Source organism: Gopherus evgoodei, chromosome 1 (assembly GCF_007399415.2).
Source record: "Gopherus evgoodei ecotype Sinaloan lineage chromosome 1, rGopEvg1_v1.p, whole genome shotgun sequence".
NCBI lineage: Eukaryota > Metazoa > Chordata > Testudines > Testudinidae > Gopherus > Gopherus evgoodei.
Window position 1 is genome coordinate 116,668,722 of NC_044322.1, and position 22,928 is coordinate 116,691,649.

The following is a 22,928-nucleotide window of genomic DNA, read 5'->3' on the forward strand; positions in this document are numbered from 1 at the left end:
TCTGAGAGCTGAAATTTCATTTTGGAACATAGCATTGGTCAAACCAGATTTGACCATTGATTCACAAAGTCCAGGATCCTGCTATTATCAGAGATCAATATTTGACATTTCACAGGAAGACAATATTCCCCTATCATCAGCTGGGGTCATCCAAGTGTGCCCTCAGCTGGCCAAAAATGGACCTATTGATCCAGTCACAACTATACGTCTCTTCAAGTTCTCTTCAATTACTGCACAGAAACCCTTTTTCTGCTAAATAATCCCACTGCTGGTTTATTTATTAGCATTAGAGATAACTCAATCCATCATCTTTAAAGCAGACTTTTGTCATCTCCTTCTTCTCCACACCTGGTTCTTCAGCCATTCAGTTACCTTTTCTGGGATGCAGTCCTCAGTTTCCTTCCCAACAGTCAACTGGAAATAATATTCTCCAATCACAGGAGAGGTGTACTCTTTCCCCCCTCTCCCATTTCTGTTCTTTTTCTGGCCTCTTCTTGGAGTTCATCTTTCCATACAGCCTTTTAAAATAGGCTGTGGCACTCCCTATGCATTTGACCAATTATGCAACAGTATACGGTATTTGGATAAATAATTTCTTCTCCATCCCTACAGAAAATGCCTTGTAGAATGAGATTTTATTGCCCTTATTTTATCAATCATATCTATCTAAGATTACCAGCCAACAATTATCCAATCCTTGTTTTAAATCTAGTTGTGGCATTTGACTTTTCCTATGCAATTGTATTCCAGTGATAGAGGGTGCCAATGATCAAGGGACTGAAATCAACTGGAGTCTTACCTCAAAGTTTTCCAAAGGCTAGTGATTACATCAATCATTTATTACATGGCCAATGAGTATTTGATTAGTGATTTATAGCTAGATCCTGCTACCCTACTCATGCAAGTTATCTCTCAGGAAACATCGGTGTGCATACAATCATGAGAAAGAGCAGCAGGATTGAATCCTAAACTGTTACTCTGTGATTTTTCCCTTTTCTGTTTCTTGAAAAGCTGCTCACACTGGATTTAGCTGTGGCTTTGCCACAAGTCCTGCTTCTGAGGCACTGTCCCACAAGCAGACCGTGAACCAGATTGTGCCTTTGGGTACGTCTACACTACCGCTGGTAGTATAATTTCTGGTTTGGCTAACAAACCCACATAAGCTTTGATTGAGCTAGAGTGCTAAAAATAGAAGTGTAGCTGCTGTGGCATGAGCACCAGGACAGGTTAGCCAACACAAGTACAATCCCATCCGAGATCCCAGGTATGCAATCCAGGCAGCTCATCCTGCCACCTGTTCAGCCATGGCTACACTGCTATTTTTAGCATGCTAGCTCAATCAGAACTAGTATGAATATGTCTGCCCAAACTGGAATTATACCTCTAGCTCCAATGTAGACACACCTAAAAGAGTGAAAATCTAGTTCATGGTTCCCCATTTCTTCAGAAAGGTAGTAAATAATTTGTGCCTCTAATCTGCAGATTACTGTCCCTGGCACACTAGCCAGCAAAAGCTACATCCTCTGGCTTTGCCCATGTGCTCCTCACCTGTGCAGGGGGAGAGTAGCAGCTCCACAGAGGCTACTCTCACACACTGCTGCCCACAATGTGAGTAACCTACACAAGAGCATAAAGAGATTCCTTAGTCCCATTGCATGGTCTAATAGCTAGGATCACAAATCGCCCCCAAACCACAAGTCATTCACCGCAAAATAGCTTTTGATCCTTACCTTCCCCAGGCAACATGTCTCGCCCATAAAAACACAGTTTATATCCGTGTTTATTTTCTAGAACATCTGGCAAAATCTGGTGAACAAAATATTCCACAAAATTAGCTTCATTAGTGCGATTTTTGGGATAGATAACATATGCATCGTATATCTTCCCATCTGCAAGTTGAAACAAGGGGAAAGCACATTGCTGTTAGTGTGGATGAAAAGTAGTTATTTCAAGAATTAGAAAAGAAAAATTAATCTTTTGAAATGGATTTAATTAGATCTTTCTGTAAAGCAGAAGCTTGTAAATCAACATATGGATGTCTGTAAACTAAAAAAAATGTGCAGCAATATCATTGATGTTTTACCATTATGAGTGTCATGATATAGGCCCTAGTCCTGCAAACACTGAAGCACGTGTGGAAATTTACCGTGCAAAAGACTATCTCCCTAAATTTAACAATCCAAGCTAGTCATATAATAAGAATTAAACAAACCAATACACGTCAGCTTGAATCCAATATAATTTTCAGCATTTGTTCCTTCGGTGGCATCATAAGCCAGTAACACAGTGTTTCTCAAACTAGGGTCACCACTTGCATAGGGAAAGCCCCTGGTGGGGTGGGCTGGTTTGTTTACCTGCCCCGTCCGCAGGTCCGGCCGACTGCAGCTCCCACTGGCCGCGGTTCTCTGCTCCAGGCCAATGGGAGCTGCTGGAAGCGGCACGGGCCAAGGAACTTACTGGCCGCCATTTCCAGCAGCTCCCATTGGCCTGCAGCAGCAATCCGTGGCCAGTGGGAGCCGCAATTGGTCAGACCTGCGGACGGTGCAGGTAAACAAACCAGCCCAGCCCACCAGCAACTTTCCCTACACAAGTGGCGACCCCAGTTTGAGAAACACTGCAGTAATATCCTGACATGATGGGACCAGATAGTACATTTGACGTCTTTCTGCTTGTGGAAATTACCCCTCAGTCCCATGATACCTCATGTATCTATGTGAAGGTACTGTTCACTCAAGATATGGCGTCGCAATCACATCCAAGGCCTACTTCAAATTCTCCATTGTCTCCTTATGCCCTTCATCACCTTCAAACATCTCTCCCTTCATCTCCTTCTCCCTTCTAATCTTAACCATATTTGGTTTGTTGCCATCTCCTCAATCTAACATCTACTTCCTCTCCTGGACTGGTCTTTCCTCCTTTGACTTCCTCCTAAACAGGGACTCTGTTTCCTCCATTTTCTTTTTCCATTTTTAAGTCTCCCACCTGTATTTGACTGTAAATGTTAATGAACTCTGTATGGTGCTTTGGGATATAAAGGAAGGTGCCATGCAAAAGAAAAGCGAATTGCCTTAAGTAAAATAAAGTTAGATAGAAAAGAAGGTGCATGCAACAAATGAAGGCTTGCCAGAATTAACTCAGAGCATATTAACAGGTTGGTTTTGCACACATTTTCATTATGTTTTGCCATAGAGCAGCAATGACTGTATCCTGAAGTTCTTCACTTACATTAGCTGTTAAATAAAATGTGCCTTCTCAAAGAAACCTTTTAAAAAACAGTTACATGTCTATTATTTATGTATGTATTTTTGCTTTGATTTATAAAAGCTGTTCTTCTATTAACAGGTGCCCAATCAGGGGACAGGATACTTTCAAATCTTGAGGGAGGGAAGCTTTTGTGTGTGCTGTTAGTGTTTGGTTGTTGTTCACTCTGGGGGCTCAGAGGGACCAGACATGCAACCAGGTTTCTCTCCAATCTCTCCGATACAGGCTCTTATAAGTTCAAAATAGTGAGTACTAGGTAGATAAGGCAAGTTAGGCTTATGTTTGTTTTCTTTATTTGCAAATGTGTATTTGGCTGGAAGGAGTTCAAATGTGTATTTTGCTAAAAGTATTTTAGTTTGTACTTGTATACTTAGGCTTGCAGGGTATTCCCAGTGTCTATAGCTGAAGACCCTATACCTATTCCATCTTAAATTTACAAAGATAATTTTTACTGTTTTTCTCTCTTTAATTAAAAGTTTCTTGTTTAAGAACCTGATTGTTTTTTTTATTCTGGTGTGAGGCCCCAGGGGACGGGGTCTGGATTCACCAGGGAATTGGTAGGGAGAAAGGAGGGAAGGGGGAGAGAGAGGCTAATTTCTCTCTGTGTTAGGATTACTTTCTCTCTCTCAGGGAGAGTCTGGGAGGGGGAGAGAGGAGGAGGGGGGAAGGTGCATTTTCCTCTCTGTTTAAGATTCAAGGAGTTTGAATCACAGTGATCTTCCAGGGTAACCCAGGGAGGGAAAGCCTGGGAGAGGCAACAGTGAGGGAAAGGGTTTACTTTTCTTGTGTTGAGATCCAGAGGGACTGGGTCTTGGGGGTCCCCGGGCAAGGTTCTGGGGGGACCAGAGTGTACCAGGCACTGGAATTCCTGGTTGGTGGCAGCGCTACAAGTACTAAGCTGGTAATTGAGCTTAGAGGAATTCATGCTGGTACCCCATCTTTTGGACGCTAAGGTTCAGAGTGGGGAATTGTACCATGACAATCATATTTGCACTGTCCGTCTAGAGTATTAAACAAGGATTTTCTTTGGATTGAAAGGCTTTTTTTCATAATACACTAAGAGCACTTACACAGAGCCCATGAGAACAAAGGGCTTTACACAGGGACTGCAGATGGTTAGGGAGCCTATCTAAATCTAACTGATCTCAAAGTTAGTATTTGTACATCAAAATACACTCCTCCATACTAATTTTAGGAAACAGCCTTCATATTTTATAAAGGGCCTGGTTCTCCACTGCCTTGCCAATTAGCTGGCCATTCACACTTGTGCGAAGTGAGCATGCAACACTGCGAGATCAGAATGTTACCACTTTACCTTTATGTTGCCTGGGTATAAATGACTTCACAAGGAGTAACAGAGTGGAGAATCAGGCCCAAAGTACATGGGATGCAATAAACAGTTATGCAATTAAGCCATTTCAGAGCAATTTACCTCTTCCATTTCCCTCCCAATCCCCTTATCTTTTGCATAATTCTTACTCACCATCCTGGGTTTTGTAGGGTTTAAGTATCTCCTGACACAGTAGGACAATATCAGTTCGGAAAAACTTGTAAAGTATGAGCAAGAGGGCTATTATAACTAACAAAACCAGAATCCCTATTGTTGTGTAGGTGCTGTGATTATCTCCTGCCAAGGAAAGAAAAAAAAGACAGTATTGGTATTAAAGATACTAGTAGCTGGGCCGTGTCCTCTGCCTCTCACACAGATCCTGGATAGGATGTTAAGGAGTAAAGGGATTAAAACAGGGGTAGGCAACCTATGGCACGTGTGCGGAAGGCGGCACATGAGCTGATTTCAGGGGCACTCACACTGCCCGGGTCCTGGCCACCAGTCCAGGGACTCTGCATTTTAATTTAATTTTAAATGAAGCTTCTTAAACATTTAAAAAGCCTTATTTACTTTACATACAACAATAGTTTAGTTATATATTATAGATTTATTGAAAGAGACCTTCTAAAAACATTAAAATGTCTTACTGGCACGTCAAACCTTAAATTAGAGTGAATAAATGAAGACTCGGCTCACCACTTCTGAAAGGTTGCTGACCCCTGGATTAAAAGAACCGCCCACAGTGAGCAGTAGCTGATGCATCCAGAAGACCCCACCTTCAGCTCCATTCCTGGAGGTTATGTCAAGGACTGTGTGGTAGGAGTGTTATAGTCACTGCATTAAGGGGGCTTCTCACACTGGCCTGCCTCCCCTATGCCATTTCAGGGCTGGGTGAGGTTTATAAGCCTTTGGCCTGGTCTACACTACGTGTTCAAACTGAATTTAGCAGCGTTAAACCGATTTAACCCTGCACCTGTCCACACAACGAGGCCCTTAATATCAATATAAAGGGCTCTTTAAACCGGTTTCTGTACTCCTCCTCGACGAGAGGAGTAGCGCTGAAATTGGTATTGCCATGTCGGATTAGGGTTAGTGTGGCCGCAAATCGACAATATTGGCCTCCGGGCGGTATCCCACAGTGCACCATTGTGACCGCTCTGGAAAGCAATCTGAAATCGAATGCACTAGCTAGGTAGACAGGAAAAGCCCCACGAACTTTTGAATTGCATTTCCTGTTTGCCCATCGTGGAGCTCTGATCAGCATGGGTGGCCATGCAGTCCCAAATCCAAAAAGAGCTCCAGCATGGACCATACGGGAGATACTGGATCTGATCGCTGTATGGGGAGACAAATCTGTTCTATCTGAGCTCCATTACAGAAGACGAAATGCCAAAGCATTTGAAAAAAATCTCCAGGCTATGATACAGAGTCCACAGCACAGTGCTGTGTGACAAGCGTAAAGGAAAGCCAAAGAATCAAATGGACACTCATGGAGGGAGTGAGGGAGGGGGTACTGAGGATTCCAGCTATCCCACAGTCCTCGCAGTCTCCGAAAAGTATTTGCATTCTTGGCTGAGCTCCCAATGCTTGTAGGGTCAAACACATTGCCCAGGGTGGTTCAGGATATATCTCGTTAATTTACTCCCCCTCCCCCACATGAAAGAAAAGGGGAAAAAATTGTTTCTTGAGTTTTTTCAATGTCACCCTATGTCTACTGCATGCTACTGGTAGATGCGGTGCTGCAGCACTGAACAGCAGCATCCTCTCTCCTTCCCTCCCTGGTGACAGACGGTACAGTACAAAAGCCGTCCTCGTCATCATCCCGTGAGTGCTCCTGGCTGGCCTCAGGTGAGGTCGGCCTGGAGTGCCTGGATAAAAATAGGAATGACTCCCGGTTATTCCCAGCAGATGGTACAGAACGGCTGGTAACCGTCCTCATCATAGCAACTGGGGGCTGAGCTCCATCAGCCCCCCTGCCCCTTCATGTCTAAAAAAAAGAATCTGTACTGCCTGGACTATCATAGCAGCGGAATGCTGGGCTCCTCTCCCCCCCACCGTTTAATGTCCTGCCTGGACTATCATAGCAGCTGGAGGCTGCCTCCCCCTCATTTTATCTCACTAAAAAGTCAGTGTTTCTTATTCCTGCATTCTTTGTTACTTCATCACACAAATGGGGGGACAGTGCCATGGTAGCCCAGGAGGGGTGGGGGAGAAGGGAAGCAACGGGTGGGGTTGTTGCAGGGGCACCCCTAGAATGGCATGCAGTTCATCATTTCTGCGGGATCTGACATGGAGTGGCTGTGCTCTCTGGTTCTTTGATACACTGGTTCTCCAGTACACTTGCCCCATATTCTAGGCAGGATTGACTCTATTTTTAGATAAAACATAAAGGAGGGAATGACCCGGGAAGTCATTCTCATTTTTGTCTTTGGGCCCCCAGCTGACCTCAGCGAGGCCAGCCAGGAGCACCCAAGACGGTACAAAACGACTGATAACCATGATCTCATCGCCAATTTACAATGGCACAGCAGACGGTACAGAACGACTAGTAACCATCTCTGCTACCTTGCAAAGGCAAATGAATACTGCTGTGTAGCACTGCAGTACTGCCTCTGTCAGCAGCATCCAGTACACATACGGTGACAGTAACAAAAGGCAAAACGGGCTCCATGATTGCCATGCTATGGCGTCTGCCAGGGAAATCTAGGGAAAAAGGGCGCAAAATGATTGTCCGCCGTTGCTTTCACAGAGGAAGGAATGAGTGACGACATTTACCCAGAATCACCCGCGACACTGTTTTTGTACCATCATGCATTGGGATCTCAACCCAGAATTCCAATGGGTGGAGGAGACTGTGGGAACTATGGGATAGCTACGAGATAGCTACCCAGAGTGCAACGCTCCAGAAATTGACACTAGCCTCAGTACATGGATGCACACCACCGAATTATTGTGCTTTGTGTGGCCACGTGCACTTGACTTTATACAATCTGTTTTACAAAACCTGTTTATGTAAAATCAGAATAATTCTGTAGTGTAGACGTACCCTATATCTTCAAGGTATAAAGCAGCTACCATACTAAGAAGTCCTCCAACATTTGCCCTTTCCCATCAGAGGTGAGATCAGGGGGTGCAGTGATTGTAGCTGCTTTGCAGAGAGGACCTCACTGTCAGCCCCATCCCCCCAGATGACATCAGGGGACATGGGGTGGGGAGTGTGGGATGAGGAGACAGCAGCTGTGCTAAGAGAGATCCTGCATTAGATTAATGTATTTTTTGCTATATCTCCTCTCCATACAAGCAGAATAACAATGCTGAGCTGCATCTAGCCAGGGGTTCTCAAACTTCATTGCACCACGGCTCCTTCTGACAACAAAAATTACCACTCAACTCAGGAGGGGGATTGAAGCCTGAACCTGCCGAAGCCTCACCACCCTGGGTGGGGAGGGGACCAACACCAAAGCCCAAGGACTTCAGCCCCAGGCAGGGGGCCTGTAACCTGAGCCCCACAGGACTGAAGCCGTTGGGTTTGGCTTCAGCCCTGAGCCACAGCAAGTCTAATGGCAGCCCTGGCGACCCCATTAAAATTGTGTAGGGTTGCCAACCCTCCAGGATTGTCCTGGCTTCTCCAGGAATTAAAGATCAATCTTTAATTAAAGATAATGTCATGTGATGAAACCTCCAGTAATTCATCCAACCAGAGTTGGCAACCCTAAAATGCAGTCACAATCCCTTGTGGGGTCCCGACCCACAGTTTGAGAACCACTGATCCGTACATTAGCAGTTACTCCTGTGACACAAAATAAGGTGGAAGGAAAATTTCTCCCATGTCACAGTCTCTATTTTGTTCACCTTTATCAGCCAATGTATGTGAAGCTGTTGAAATAGCTGAAAACATATCTATTGCTAACTTTTTGATGCCACAGCCACTTCTACAATTACATTTTATTGTGATATCTGTAAAAGAAGCTTGAGTCTTTAGAAAAGTAATTGGACTCCTTGGACCAGCTTCTCAGCTGGTATAAATGGGTGCAGCTCCACAGACTTCAACTTCCTGGATTTCAGTGAAGTTACACTCATTCATGCCAATCACCCCTTAGCTGTTAAAATGTCTGACTCAAAGACAGAGTGTGAGTTAGCTAAAAACATGCAAATGAAATCTAAGAAATATTAACAACTCTGGAAACTAGAGAAGGATGGTACTAGTCACTCATGGGAGGATTAATTAAAGACAATATGTACCTCCATATGAAAACTGATGAATAGATACGAGTTTTGTAAGATTAGTAAGATGTCTGCTTGGGGGTTTCCCCAAGGATCATAAAGCTAGTACAATTCTATGAATAATTTTCAAATTTCTATGGATGACTTCAACCCTTTCAAGCAAATATCTAAACTTTTTAACATGTTCAGTAAATCCATCACATGCATGAATGATGTTATTTTTACTAACATTAAATGTGTAATGGTAAATGTGTTAAGGTAGCGATTAAATGTTATTTGCTATGATGAAAAGAAAAGAGGTGATTTTTCTTCTTATATAAAGAGGTTCTTGTATTTCTTGATGTATCAAATGTCACACAGGCCTCCAGAAATAAATTAATGTGTTAACTAGCAGAATTGCTTACTTTGGACTTGGAGGCCTTGATTTTTGGTTCCATCCAAATCACTGGAATAAAGATGGGGAAAACATTTCTTTTTTTATTTTGATTACATTAAAGCTTCTCTTCTTACAGTGGATCAGTGAAGTAGAAGACAAATTGGATACTGAAGATAAGATACTCACCTTGCTGGCTTCCCAAATTTTGATTTTAAATTTATTTATAATACTTCTGGTGTCTGGGAAGATTTTCAGAAGCACCTAAAGTATTTAAATCGGGGTGGGCAAACTTTTTTGGCCAAGGGCCACATCCGTCTGGGGAAATTGTATGGAGGGCCAGGGCAGGGGGTTGGGGTGCGGGAGGGAGTGCAGGGTGTGGGAGGGGGCTCAGGGCAGGGAGTTGGGGTGCATGGGGTGCAGTGGGAGCTTAAGGCAGGGGGTTGGGGTGCAGTGGGAGCTCAGAGCAGGGGGTTGGGGTGCACAGGGCTGCAGCAGGGAGCTCAGGGCAGAGGGTCAGGGTGCAGGAGGGTGTGAGGTGCTGGCAGAGGGCTTAGGGCAGGGAGATGGAGGGCGGGGTGCAGAAGAGGTTCAGGCTGCGGCCAGGTGCCGCTTACCTAAAGTGGCTCCGGGGTGGCAGTGGCACGCACAGGGGCCCCACACACAGGGACCCCTGGCCTCATGTCACGCCACACAGCTCACCACATCCCTGCACGGCCCCTGGGGTGGGGTGAGCACAGGACTCCATGGGCCATAGTTTGCCCACCCCTGATTTAGATGCACAAGCCCCCCTTCTTTACTTTTTTTTTGGAAAATTTCCTGCCTAAAGATAACAGTTCTAATCAGAATTCAGCTATATGAATCTTTGTTCGTTGATTTCAATCACAGGTTATTTACCCCTACTTACACAAAATTTATCTTTCTAACTAAAATCACCTTTCCCTGTGTGGAACTGAAATATAGATATATATTACACATTCATAAATGTTTTAAAATACATTATTAAGGTTAGGCAATGTGAGAATTAAGATTGCCTGTGCAACCTTAATTCAGCTCTTTTGTGCCTAGGCAGTATGAGACATTCTTTATTCACATGCACACATCTTATTTTTTCCACATGATCACAGCCTTGTTCTATGTACAGAGTGGGTCTGCTCAAATGATGAGCAGCTATTTTAATATTTGTATTCTCCTCACTATTCAGTGTGTGGCCCGGGGCTTTATTTATTGCACACTAGTCAAACCTGCTCTGAAGAAATTATTAGTTTACTCCTGAACTTTTCTCTGGCAATCATCATTACTGTATTTGAGTGCTTTACAAAACATTAATTCAGGGGTTGGCAACCTTTCAGAAGTGGTGTGCCAAGTCTTCATTTATTCACTCTAATTTAAGGTTTTGCAGGCCAGTAATAAATGTTAACGTTTTTAGAAGTCTCTGTCTATATATATAGAGAGAGAGAGGTATTGCAAATACCTCTATAATATATAACTAAACTATTGTTGTACAAAAAGGGTTTTTAAAATGTTTAAGAAGCTTCATTTAAAATTAAATTAAAATTCAGAGCCCCCCAGACCTGTGGCCAGGACTCAGGCAGTGTGAGTGCCACTGAAAATCAGCTTATGTGCTGCCTTCAGCATATGTGCCATAGGTTGCCTACCCCTGCATTAATTCATTAATTTTTACAACACCTTTCTGAGATGAGGGAGTATTATTCCCATTTTACAGATGTGGAACTGAGGCACAGAGACATTGAGGCCAGAAGTATCCACTAATTTTGGGTGCCACTTTCAGAGTATTTAGCCTTATAAATGTTTATATGTTCAAAGCACAGCTCCCACTGATTTCATTTCCTGCTGAGAGTGCTGAAGGTAAGTACCCAGAAAACAAAGACCACACACTTAATGACTAGCTGTGAAAAGTTTGGTTCACGTGACTTGCCTAATGTCACATAGGAACTTTGTGGCAGAATTAACTATGACACTCTCCTTTTTCCTCCTGCAGTCCCCTGCCTCATTCACTACACACCTTCCAACATCTGCAACAATTGAGGCAGGGGTCTCACCAACAACAGTTTCCTTTACTAGATAGAGTAGGTCCAACCTGTGCACTGAAAGAGGCAGGGGTCCTGTAGAAAAAAGCAGTATGTAATCATGTAATTAAAAGCTATGTCATAATGTACCTGAACAAGGGGGCCGGATTAAGGGTGTGCAGGCAACCTTAATTCTGGCATTTCCTAACTTTTCGGTGCTTGACTTTGCAACCTTAATAATGTTACTTTAACAATTTTCCCGCCTCAGTTGAGGAAAAAGCTGCTCAAGACAACCTGCAGCCCTGGCAAAATTTCAGTGTGCTGCTGTCCCTTGTAAGCATAGGGCAGCAGATTTGGGCGAGCTGCCTTTCTGTAAGGATAGAAGGGCAGCTGGGACAAATTTCAGAGAATGGCACTCTGGCCTGAAGCATGGGGTTGCAAGCCATTCAAATTTGGCCCATCCATGCCACTGGCATGACAGAGGGGGGGCCAAGCTAAATCAGCCAACCTAGGCAGCTGCCCAGTTTGCCTATAGCTAGAGCAGCCTCTAAGTTCAGCTGCCTGGAACCAGCCCTGGCCCAGCCGCAGAAGCCTACAGCTTCGATTGAAGGGAAAGTTCTGCTCAGCCCAATGCTCAAGTATGCCCAGCATGGACTGAATCCATGAGGAATTTAGCTGGAAAGCTCTAGCAAGTCTCTACTGAGCATGTGCAAACTGCAATTTTTTCTGAGGTTTATAACTTGGTCCAGTTTGGGAAGATTGTCACAGGAACAGCAAAAGGCACATCATCCCTGACACAAAGTCCACCGTACACCAAATTTCAGTTTCTTGCTCCAAAGCAGGGGGCATTAGAATTTCTAAAATATAAGGTCACCAAAATTTTCAGCATGGTCAAAACAATGTATTTTATCCTAACCTCATTTTCTGAAGTGGGAAAATCATTTGGGCTGAAATTCCCCCTCATCCCACAAATCAGCCAGAGGGAGAAACCTGGCATGAAATTTCAGCTTAAAGAATGACAGTTATAAGCCAGTGAAATGGAAAGCATTGAGCTCCATTAATAATAGGCAGTGCTACCAGACTCATCTTTAACACATCTAACTACTAAACTATTTACTCTTAAATCTTTCCCCCCCACATTGATATCCTCGGGCTTTTTAGGAGTTTTCACATTTAAATATCAAATAATTTGATTCTCTTAATTGTCATAGAACATTACTGTATTTATCTGTATATTACCATAGTATGTGTAATAGTACCATTACTTAGAGAGGGAGTATTGCAAATACCTCAATACATTTAAGCATTGTGAGTGGTATGTGTCAAGATTTTAAAGGCATGCATTTTTTTTTGTTATTTTAAACCTTAGAATGTTAACCCTCTTTCATGAAAATTAAGTTCAGTCACAAATAAAAAACCCAAGCACAATTATTTGTTTAAATTCTATAAACAAAAAGTATTTTCTTGCTTTCTCTTTCATGAGCCTAAGCCCTTGTGTTACATTTTAAGCTATAGCCAAGGCAAATTTAAGTAAAACCTCTTAGCCTTCTCCAAGGACATTGGGCCATAACTTAAGATCAAAGTCTTTCCTATCTTAGTTAGGCAACATTCTGACTGCACTGAAAAAGGAGTACTAGCTCAGTAAAGATTGAAGATTTGGCCTTTGGTATACAAGTTTCCAGCACAGATATATTTCTGCCAAAATAATAATAATAGAACAGACAGAAATTGTCAAACCACTTTCTAGTTCCAAATATTTTAAAATAGTTTCCAGTACGATTTATGACCCACCATTTTTTCTATGGCAAACATTCACTGGCTAATTTATAGCACTGTCAAGTTTTGTTTGTACTTAAATCTAATATCATCTTCATGCAGCAAATTGATCATGTTATATCTAGCCAGTACTAAGTACCTGATTCTTCAAGAAACTTGGCACAGCAGAGTGCCACAGCAGTCAATGGGGCTTCATGTGGGCATGGGATCCATCCACCTGGTGATCTTTGGAGGACTGAGGCTTAGGGATTTGCTTTCACCCCACCAGACTAATGTACTTTTTAAAAAATGATGGAAGAAACGCTGTCATTTCCCAAGGCAATTTACATTTATAGTGTGTTTTGGGGGAGCAAATCTAGCCCCCTGCTTCATGTAGCAGAACTGGATGTACCTCATCTGCATGCTATGGAGTCCTGGCTCTATGGCAGTGCATGGGGGTGGTAGGTAGGAGAAAAATATAGGTAGGCTTTCCCATCCTACTTGCCACCCAGGGATTTATAGGGATCATGAGAATAAATATCTGGCACAGACTGATACAGCGATTAGGCTGATGTAGCCTTCCTGGAGCAGCTCCACAGCCTGGGGCAGATTTGGTAGGCCGCTGGATCTGGATTTGGCTCTGAATTAATTAGCTAAAAGTAAACATTTGAAATGGAAGAGCTTGTTTTATTCCTATTTATAGTTTCGTGGTTTCTCCAGAAGAACATGCGCCAGAGAGAGACAATGTACTATGGGGCCATTTAGAGCAAGAAGGCAACCTAAAAGCATGAGCCCCTGAGGAAAAACATTCAAAAGCCAGAAAAATAAAGGGGCTGAAAGTATGCCATCCTTTGTCCCTATAGGGCTGGAATTTAGAGAAATCTGATATGGTTTCTACACTCTTGATTTTGTTTTTAGGATTCCTACTGGGTACAAGGGACATGAAACAATCAGACATCCAATGGCAACAATCCTTCTCATTAATAACAATACATAAAGGTATCATATAAACAATATTATGTAAGTATATAAAGACTGTTCTGCCCTGAGGTCTAAAAGATAGCTAATACAAAAATTGGGGCCTAGCATCCCAGTTCAGCAAATACAGGAGCTTATAAGGAGCTATTGACATTGGTATTTGTGCTGGATATACAAGAACTGTTAAAAAGGTCATAAACTTCCTGTGGTTATGAAGTTTATACGCATCAGACAGAAATCTCCACATTGGGCTTCCTGGAACTATGGGTTCAATTCTCAACAGGGCTGATTCAGCCCCTTGTTCTTCTGGGAGAGATAAACTGAGTTCCATGCAATTTCTGGGCACGGTACTTGTGAAGACCTTGTACAAGATGATGTAGATGTTTCTGGTTATGGAATTATTACTTTACTTCATCCTGCTAAAATCAGCACATTAATAGGTTTTTGTTGGTGGTGGGCTTTTTTAAGTAACAGCTAAAAACTGTGGGAACATGGCATTGCTGGCTCTTTACAAAACAACACTAGGAGACAGGAGGTGATAAGAAGATAGAACAGGGGATTGGAGAGGGACAGAATGATGGAAACCAACCGGACAATATTTTATAACGGCTTTTGCCTCTAACTTAGAAAGAGATCCAAGAAGCAAATTTTGGATCCATGTCTGCATTTCACTTCCAAATCTATCTTCCAGAGATAAACCTGAGTGCCAGATTCAGTCCTGAACTTCCCAAGAATTTGAGAAAAAATGAATCTGGTGTTCTGGAAGTAGGCCTGCCCCCACTCAGCATGATTTTGGTGTCTACAGAGGTAAATATTTTCTATAGCAGAAAGTGCACAGAGGAAAAGATTTTTTTTCCACATTATGGACCTATCTGTGATGAGGATGAGAAGACACCAGATCAAGATGAAGGGAGAAATGGAAGATATCACTGAGGGCTGTCTATGATGGTAGAGCCAGAAATGTCTGGAGTGGAACATCTCTGAATGGGCATGAGGGACAGAGAGATGCAAGAGGCAACCAGTCGATGAAGAGACAGGGCAGAATTAAGAGGCATTCAGCCACCCAGTCAGTAAACAGGAAGAGATACTGAGATTGGCCTAACTGTGGAAGAGGAGCAGGAAAGGGGGATTAAGACATGTGAGGAATGACCTGCCATTGTGGTGCTCAGAGATCAACAATCCATAAACCGATATATAGACCAGATAAAACATCTTTGTGAATTGATCTCAGAAGATATCAGAGATGGCTTGTCTGGGAATGAGGAGAACATAAGAAGGGCCACATTGGGTCAGATCAATGGTCTAGCCCAGTATCCTGTCTTCCGACAGTGGCCAATGCCAGGTGCCTTAAAGGGAATGAACAGAACCTTGCAATCACCGAGTGATCCAACCCCTGCCATTCACTCCCAGCTTCTGACAGTCAGATACTACCAGAGGGAATCCTGAGGATATGGTGATCGCCCTCTATGGGTCAAAGGAGATAGCATCTAGAGGCAGTGGAGAAGCCTGTTGTTCCTATGAAAAGGGGTCAGGAGACATCAGGATCATCTTTTCCATGACCTGGGCTTGAGAGAGGAGGAATCAGAAGATATCAGGGACAAACTATGAATGTGGAGTATGGGATTAGACTTGGTGTTTATATTAGGAATTTTTGGGCCTGTTGATTGCATGAGAAAGGAGTCTTGTGTTTGTGGGGGGAAAAGGAAGTAGGAGAGAGTGGGATGGAGGACGGGAGCAATAGTCACATGGGATAAAGAATAGTGTGTATTGGGTGGATTAGAGATGGTGATGGAAGGGGAAGGCTAGCTTGGGAGGAAGAGTCACTCAGAGGAATAGTAGTGGTGGAAGATACAGTGTACGCTGGAAGAGCCATACCACATAAGTAGAGGCAGATGGTGGTGAAGGCGGGGAAAGGGTGGGTAGAGGGGTAGGAGGCAGAGAGGTGGTTGAAGAGACTCTAGAGATTCCCAGGGGCTCCTCATTAAAATTCTGGTACTAAAGTGGAAGGACAGTATGGGCAATTTCCCTGCCACTGAAAGAGTTCATCCCCTTCTGGATACTTCCAAATCATCCCAGATAGAGCTAACTGTATGGTTTTATGTATATAGTGTTGTTGTAGCTGCGTTGGTCCAAGGATATTAGAGACAAGGTGCGTGGCGTAATATGTTTTGCTGGACCAACTTCTGTGTAAGTTCAAAAGATTATCTCTCGCACCAATAGAAGTTGATCACCTTGTCTCTTTTACATGATTCTATGATATTTGTAATACTATTATGTATAACACCAGCAGTATTCAAGGATCTTTGGTGACATAAGAGGTGTCTGAAAAGCTGATTTATTGTTTTTGGAAGGCACTGGGTTGCACCATGCCCCTGTCATTAAACAAACCAAAAAAGAAAAATCTTTGGGACAGACACCCCAGGCCCTCCTACAGATCTTCACATACACTTCAAATCTACATACATTGTGTATATTCCAAGGGAAGGAAATGCAAATATTTTCACTGAAATAAACTTAATCTAAGCATGTTTGCCAAGAGGTGTCACTTCCTTCCTCAGCAGTGATAATGAGAAAGCACTTCTGTTTTACCTGGGGGTGGGGGGAGCGGCTGGAAGAATAGATTTCCCAGTCCCTCCCCACTCCTGTTTGTGAGCACAACCCTCACTCCTTTGTCACCCTTCCACCTACTAATACAAATTAAGGGGGACATTGTATTTAAGGATAGTCTTGTAGTTAAGGCAATTGACTGGGACTCAGGAGATCTGGGCTCAGTTCCAGTTCTGCCACAGATTTCCTGTGTGACTTTGTGCAAGTCACTTAATCCCTTTCTACCTCAGTTCTCTTTTTGTTAAATAGCACTTCTTTCCATCTTGACTGTAAGTTCTCTGAGACAGGGACTGTCTCTATGTGTTTGTACAGTGCCTAGCACAACGAAGCTCTAATCCTCCACAGAGTCTCTCCACACTCCTGTGATATAAATAATAATTGTGAAAATGTTGGAGGCACATCACTGGCAGAAGGGGACTGCACGGATGGGTGGGAAGAGCCACTAACAATGGCGTAGCAGAGGGCACTGAGAGGCCTGCACAGGGTTCTCAACAGTGGAAGAAAATGATGAAGGAGGATGATATTGGATTTGTTTAAAAGTCTGCTTGTTTCAGGAAAAAACAACAAAGGAGACATTTTGCATGACTTTTATTGCAAGGTTATAATTCATCCGGTACAAGAAATCCCTACTGTATCAATGATTAAATTTAAATGCCAGCTACTGTCATTTCATCATAAATATTGTTGATGAAGGAGCTAGGAAGGAGAGAAGGCAGCTACAGCAGGGGATACCTGGAAGTGGTACCAGCAGTCAGGAATGACAGAAGTAGGGATCTTGGCTATAGCAGCAATAGACAGAGGGGGACAGACATCACACTCACTGGCAACAGCAAAGTGGGCACACTCAAGAGCCTTTCATGATCTATTATTGATGACCTATGGATAAAAACAAAATAGGATTTGTCTACAGCAAGGACCAGATACTTAATGATTTCATTGCCCAGAATTCAGAGAGACAAAAATTGTTCTTTCACTGAAAATCACATACACAGCTAGTCATTGTTTCCTTCATCCAGCTGTATATGAACCACAACAAGAGACATATATTACCATACCTATGGTTAGCAACATTACTGCAGTGGCTGCCCCACTGGCTTTACTTTCCTTTGATTAAAGGTGCATACCCACAAGAGGTCAATTCAGTCCATAGCTTAACTAAACTCACACACAGCAGCATCTCCGAGTAACTCTTCCTACCATCTCTGAAGGATGATGGCCTTGCCTCAGTTATACAGGGCTTCACCACTGTATGTCTTGGACTACCACAGTGCAATATATCTGAGCATGAAGCCATCAGCCCTTTGGAAACACCAGTGACACTGAAGTACATCTCCTCAGCAACACGGGATACTGTGATCATATCAAACCTGTTATTTATGCTGCTTCCCATAGCTGATCAAGTCAAGGCCAAGGTCCGATCTCCAAGGCACTCAATGACCTGCACTTAGCATATCTATGGGTGTGTCTACACTGCACTCTTCTTCTGGTGGGGTGTAGTGTACATACAGGAGCAGTGTAGATGGTGAGGCACAGCTTAGGTGAGTAAAGACAGACCTGAAGGGTGTGGATACGTACCTGAATGCATACTCTGGCACAGCTCTCTGCTTGTTCAAACCATACCTCCCCAGCTACACTGCTACTTTTAGCTGTGTAGTGCCCACTGCCTCCCCACTTCTGGAGCCCGGCCTTCTCCAACCCAGGAAAATACTGCAGCAGTGGGTATGGGGTCCAGCACTGGGGAAAGGCTCCAGCAGTTCCATGCCACATAGAAAGGCTACAGGCAGCAGGGAAAGTCTCTGACAGTGCCCCGCTGCCGGAGCCTTTGCCCCACCACAGAGAAATACTCTGGCAGTGGGGAAAGGCTCTGGTGGGGGGAGGTGCCTCACCACAGTGAAAAGCTTTTGTACTGCCGAGCTGCTAAAGGCTTTTCCCACTGCCTCCCCTATACCAGACCCTTTCGCTGACATATGTAGCTACACACCAGAGTGTGGACATGGTGTGCTTTTCAGTGCGATGTGTAGCTATGCATACTCTACATATCACCGCCAGTGATGTGTAATGTAGATGTAGCCTAAAAGACCACCCAAAGCTCTGGAATGGAAACCATAATTAAAAGCTTTGCTTTTCAGGCACAATGGAACTTTCTATTATAAAAGTCAAGCTCACCTGTTCTGGACACAGAACTTTCTTGGGGGCTGGTCTGAGACTGGAACAAACTCCCCCATGGACCCCAAGGACCATCCCAAACCACACTACCTTCTGCTCCAAGTGCATGCTGCACTTCTTCAATCTGCCTTCTTCTCTCACATACACATTTAGCAGCATGTACATGAAAAAAACAACAACCCACAAAGTAGCCCCCTACCAAACCAAACCACTGCACACACAATTCTCCCTTGGGGAGAGAATGCAAGTCACATTGCTTAATTCACTTCTGGAAGGTGTGCAGATACTAGGGTGATGAGGGTGACATAAGAACCTGACTACAATAGAAGAGAGGGAAAGGGCAGTCCTTTGGCTCTGCAAGAACCGGCAGCTCAACCTTCAACTTTTTTTTAAAAGATCTTAAAGATTTTGCATTTCCTGACTTTGTCTTGCACTAGCAGCAATAGTTTCTTTTCGAAAAGCGATAAAAAGAGTATTTGAACATTACTGATAACAGAAACAGAGACTCGTATCATAGCTATTCCACACACTGATCTGTGACTCAGATCTTGATCCTGAGGTCCTTCTGTGGTGCACAGCAGGCTGCACAGAGCTGTTGAGCTCAGCACATGGGCAAGTGGTTGCTTTTCATAGATTCAAGGAGGGTTAATCTTGCCACAAGGAAAGAGTGATTTGGCAGCAACATCCTCATGAATGCAAAATTGGATCCCCTGCATGTCATTTTGAATCTCTCATTTACACTATACATGCAACACTCCACACTTACACTGAGCAGAATCCTATCCCTCAGAGCAGTGGTTCTCAGCCAGAGGTCTGGGGCCCTCTGGGGGGCCACAAGCAGGTTTCAGGGGGTCCACCAAGCAAGGACAGTGTTAGACTCGCTAGGGTCCAGGGCAGAAAGCCAAAACCCCACTGTGTGGGGCTGAAGTCTGGGGCCCTGAGCCCCACTACCAGGTACTGAAGCAAATCTGAGCAAAGTAGCTTCGTGGGAGCCCTGTGGCATGGGGCCCCAGGCAGTTGCCCTACTTGCTGCCCCCTAATGCCGGCCCCAGCTTTTATATGCAGAAAACCAGCTATTGTGGCAAGGGGGCCCTGAGAGTTTGTAGAGCATGTTTGGAGGGGGGGGGGTTAGAAAGAAAAAGATTGAGAACCTCTGCCTCCCAGAGCACTAGACTCTGAGGGTGAAATCCTGACCCTGGGAATGTCAACGGGAATTTTGCCAGGATTTTATCCTAAAGCTTCAAGACCAGATCTCCACAAATCCACCAACAAAACTCTCCATATTATATTGTGTGTATATATAGTTGTATAGTATATATATGTTGTATAGTTTGACAATGTGGGGTGGCAGTGGGAGGGATGGTACTTTTTTATTTTACTTTTGCCAGCTGAAACAAACAACCACATGTTTCTGATTCTTCAAACTGTATGAAAATTGAAAGGTACCTTACCCTTACAAGGCACTTTGAGCTGTAATGTCACTGTGAGCACTACATTTTCTATTTCATTTAGTGCTACACATGTGAAATTCGACAGAAGATCCTCTTCCATTACTTCCTCAATAGTTAAAATGGACTCTCCATAATATTCCCGATCACGTCTCATAAAACTAGTAGAGAAAGTTGTTACTGTTAGTTATTAAAGGATAGGCACAGCCAGGGCCAGCTCTAGCAATTTCGCTGCCCCAAGCACGGCGGCATGCCGAGGGGGGCGCTCTGCAGCTCGCCGGTCCAATGGCTCCTGTGGACCTCCCGCAGGTGTTTCTGCCGCAGCTGGGTCCCGCGGCTTTGGTGGAGCTGCCGCAGGTGTGTCTGCAGCAGGTCCACTGGAGCCGCCTGCCGCTCTCCCAGCAACCGGCAGAGCGCCCCCTGCGGCGTGCCACCCCAAGCATGCGCTTGGTGCGCTGTGGCCTGGAGCCGGCCCTGGGCACAGTTTGCAAAATATGAAAATTATTTCACATGATTCTGTGCTTACAATTGACGGTCTTCACGAAACCTTGAAGTATTGAGATATTCAGCTTCGATTTCATTAACTTCCCATGTAACAAAGGCTATATTTTGCTTTCCAATCCCCAGAAGGGCTCTACAGCTAATGTTCACAGGAGAACCTAAACAAAAGTCAGTGGGATTTTGTAAATAATCCTTGACACAAGCAAAATTCCAAAATAAGTGTTGTACTGACTTGCACCAAAATAATAGAAGATGTGAATTAAAACTGATTTAATTTTTATATAATTAATTTTATATAATTAATTATATCTGTGCAAGTTTGTGTTGACAAGGCCTAAAATAAGGTTAACAAAACTTATACTTCATGGTATAAACTGGTAATGTGCAAGGGAGAGAGAGGAATTCTAACATTCCTGCAAATAGGGAATGATAGATTCATTATAGCAAAGAGTTTAGAACATTTTATTTCTTTACGTAAATTAAGTACTTGCAAAAGGTCTATCTGATGTCCTGGAAAGGTGGACAGATCCCACCTAGAACTAAAGGTCCATCCCCTTAATCAAGGGAGCAGCCACAGGAACTGGGATCAACTAAATCCAGGGGACAAATAATAAATGGTGGGAGCAGGAATAGGAGTGTAGATCATAGGTTTAAAACAAGGGAACCAAATGGGAACACTGAGCAGAGAACCCAGACAGAACCCATTGCTCTGCAGAAAAGGTGCTGAACTGACAACCTGGGAGAATGAAATCCTTTAGCACAGAAGGCAATGCAATCTATCCTTACCCTCTGCCCAATGCAGGCAAACTATGATTAGGAAGCAATATGTCTAGTAGTGAGAAGAGAGCTCAATTTACATGATCTTTCCTTGGCTTCTCTCCTGAGAATGGCCCTGAGAGTGTTAATTAATGCCCAAATAACCCACTAAATGGAAGTAACTTTCTGTCACTATGGAAGTCTAGTAACCTCAAGATAAAGAATTCTATCACTAATTCTGTTATCAATCCCGAGTTAGGCAACCCACTGCGGAATATAATTTAAAAATTATTAAGATAAGAAGTCAATACATACCTAACTCCACTTGTATTACAGTATTGTCTGTTGGATATTGAATTTGGGGAGATATAGGTGAAGAAACTTCTTCTGAAATTAAGGCAAAAGGAAAGCATGTATTAGACAGGCTTAGCACATTCTCATTATAGTTTGCCATGCTAATCTTTTAGCACTGCAGAGGCAGAAATGCAAGCTAACACCAGAACACCAGTGGTCCATGTATTTACTAGAATTATGTGACTATGCTCCCATGACAATATACTTTGGAAAATCTGCATATTTGTATTACATGCAAAGGTTGTTCATTAATTTTTGTTTCATTTTTACATCAATATTCATAAATAAGAGGAAAGAAGAAAGAGTATCTTTCAAAAGAATGTTGCTTTAGCTACTTGGTGAAGAAGAAAAATTATCATAGTTATGCGCCATCATGTTTTCTCACCTGTTTACATCTTTAAAATCTTTTTTCAAGACAGGATGGGGAATTCCCTCAGGCAGTTGAGCAAGGGACTATCACCCATCACTTCAGCTTGGTAGATTCCTTTTCCTTGACCTCTCAGCAGTGATGGCACTTTTCCTTTGGGGTAGGTGGTAATTCAGATCTCCAGTAATAATGCTACTGACATATTTACAGGCCCACATTTTCCAGTGTGCAGGCACAACCTGTGCACTGCTGCACACCCCTGACTCGAGCTTTTACAGAGTCAGAGTTTAAGGCCAAAGATCATCTAGTCTGACCTCCTGTATACCACAGGCCAACAACACTACCCAGCCACCCCTACACCAAGCCCAATAACCAGAATTAGATCAGCACATTAAGCCCTCAAGTAATGGTGTAGCTACAATGATGCATGTGGTGCAGCCATGCTAGGGCCCTTAAGGTTATGGGAGCCCAACCAGCAGAGGCTGCTATACCTTAGGCACCATTGTAGTTAAGCCCCTGGCAGTCCGGGCTGGTTTGTTTACCTGCCACATCTGCAGGTTCAGCCAATCATGGCTCCCACTGGCTGCGGTTCGCTGTTCCAGGCCAATGGGGGAGGCGGGAAGCTGCGGCCAGCGCATCCCTCGTTCTGCGCTGCTTCCCACAGCCCCCATTGGCCTGGAGTGGCGAACTGTGGCCAGTGGGAGCCGCTATCAGCTGAACCTGTGGATGCGGAAGGTAAACAAACCGGCCCGGCCTGCCAGGAGGCTTACCCTGGCGA

General features: G+C 43.8%; 1 protein-coding gene across 2 annotated transcripts in view; it reads right to left on the bottom strand.

Annotated features, from left to right (window-relative positions):
• IL1RL1 (interleukin 1 receptor like 1) overlaps positions 1–22,928 on the bottom strand; it is a 38,498-nt gene that overhangs the window by 2,042 nt on the left and 13,528 nt on the right. For both annotated transcript variants that reach the window (XM_030569951.1, XM_030569941.1), the window contains 5 exons: positions 21,745–21,816; positions 20,699–20,831; positions 20,176–20,333; positions 4,745–4,888; positions 1,731–1,889 (listed from right to left, as the gene is read on the bottom strand). In XM_030569951.1, the coding sequence (XP_030425811.1) occupies positions 1,731–1,889; positions 4,745–4,888; positions 20,176–20,333; positions 20,699–20,831; positions 21,745–21,816 (666 nt within the window). The remainder of the gene's footprint in view (positions 1–1,730; positions 1,890–4,744; positions 4,889–20,175; positions 20,334–20,698; positions 20,832–21,744; positions 21,817–22,928) is intronic.